The 1,991-nt window shown below is 51.2% G+C and overlaps 1 protein-coding gene across 1 annotated transcript; it reads right to left on the bottom strand.

Moving 5' to 3' along the window:
- Window positions 1–352: 352 nt before the first annotated feature.
- LOC144889781 (twist-related protein 2-like) lies at window positions 353–1,526 on the bottom strand. Its single transcript, XM_078770979.1, has one exon. It carries the CDS (start codon window positions 1,463–1,465, stop codon window positions 983–985), a length of 483 nt encoding a protein of 160 aa, XP_078627105.1. The 5' UTR covers window positions 1,466–1,526; the 3' UTR covers window positions 353–982.
- Between the last annotated feature and the right edge of the window lie 465 nt (window positions 1,527–1,991).

The raw sequence follows: 1,991 nt of genomic DNA, 5'->3' as shown, positions 1-1,991 counted from the left end.
GGATTTTTCGAGATCCGCAAAACTCTCCCATCAAGGGTAAACGGCATTTATTAGTTCGTGCATCTTACAGCAACGGTAAAATGTTTACAGTACAGTATACAATGCCAAAGAACAAATACTGTATATATTAAATTATAATCACTTTTCTGACTATCGAAACGCTCTCCAAGCGTCGTTCTGGACACTTGCACGTTCATGTTCCTGGCGAGGAACGAATGCAACAGATATGTACAGGTGCATCCATGACATCATATATATATATATAAATATATATATATATATATATATATATATATATATATATATATATATATATATATATATATATATATATATATATATATATATATATATATATATATATATATATATATATATATGATCTGCTGCTCGATGTCGGAGGAACCGGCTATGTGGTTCGGATGGAGGTGATTGAGATCATTCATTGCGAGGAACCTCGGCCGGGTGAGCGGAGGGCGACGAGAGCCTGGCTTCGCGCTTTTAATGGCTTTTCCACTCTTTTGTCAATGGCTTCTGCAGACGCGCAATCCCAATGTTCTGAACATCAATCTGACGTCGGTTGTGTAAGGGAGCAGCGCTTTCCCAGGCCGGGGGCTCCTTGCAACTCAGGGATCTGGAATGGAATCCGGGACCGCAGCGATGTCGAAAGGAGAATTTGTACATGGGATATGTACGGAACTCGTGAACGATCATTTAGATATTCGACATCGGGTCCAAGAAGATGATGGAGGTGTCTGCCGGCTGCAAGTGCAGATTCACGAGGCGCCATTGTCCTGCAACGTCCAGTTCATTTATTCAAACTCATTCGAACTGCAGGAGACGCTTGTCGAAGTCATCTCAAACAGATAACTATCATTCGGCCGAACGTGTTTTACTTTTACGAGCCGTGTTGTCCAGCATACGCACGTTGTACAAGCGAGCAGGATGTCCCGAGATGCGGACTGCGCGTCCAGGGGGATCCTCAATGCGACGCCATGGACCAGGCTCCCTCCATCCTCCATACGGAGAACGCGTAGCTCAAGCGCTCGTGGGCAACGTAGCTGCAACTGGCCATCTTGCTGTCCATCTGGTCGCTCTGCAGCACCTGGTACAGGAAGTCGATGTAGCGCGAAGCCAACTTGAGGGTCTGTATCTTGCTCAGCTTGTCCGAGGGCAGCGTCGGGATGATCTTGCGCAGCGACGAAAACGCCTCGTTCAGGGACTGCGTCCTCTGGCGCTCACGGACGTTGGCGAGGACTCGCTGGTTCTGCACCTCTTCGAAAGACTGGGCGGGCAGGCTCACCTTCTTGGTTCGCTTTCCCAGGTGCAGACTGCCCTCATCCTCGGAGGACCTGCCCGAGCAGCGTTTGTGCGGGAGCCTCCGATGGAACAGCCGCTCGGTGTCCTCCTGGTCGCTCGTTCCCGCGCTGTCCCCTGGCGATACCGGACACCCGTCCATTAGCATGTTGAACGTGCTCTTCGCACCACCTCGAGTCACAACCTCGGCCCAGCTCTTATATCGTGCCTCTCGCCTTCGCCGTACTGCCTGGCGGCGAGTACAGCCGTGTCCCCGCCCATCACCGCGGGGGTGTTTTTGGGGGGGGACCGCGTAGGGGTTGGAACCACGTGGGCGGTGCTTAGATCCAGCAACACCGTTGGCCCAGCAGCCTTTACGCACGTAGCGCTCTATCCAGCACGGGCAGCGCGTGGGGGGTCACGGGGGCACGCCTGGGGGCACAGAGACGCGCTGAGCGTCATGCCATCCAGAACCATTGGAATTGTCCACGTTTTTTTGGAATAGCTTTTATATCGCCGAAGTGACCATCGAGGTCCCGTCAATTGCACAGCTGGTCCAGGCGAGATTTAAACGCAGTTTGAACACGGACTTGGACCTGCTCCCCCATACTCCGCAGAGCTCCCACTTTGTCTGTCATTCCAAATGCAGCCTACATACTACATGTGTAACTTGTAGAAGTTCATGAAATTTCCAG

Source organism: Myxine glutinosa, chromosome 1, assembly GCF_964187855.1.
Source record: "Myxine glutinosa chromosome 1, kmMyxGlut1.1, whole genome shotgun sequence".
Lineage (NCBI taxonomy): Eukaryota > Metazoa > Chordata > Myxini > Myxiniformes > Myxinidae > Myxine > Myxine glutinosa.
The sequence above is the reverse complement of the archived record's forward strand: the minus strand, read 5'-3'. Positions and strand labels throughout refer to the sequence as shown.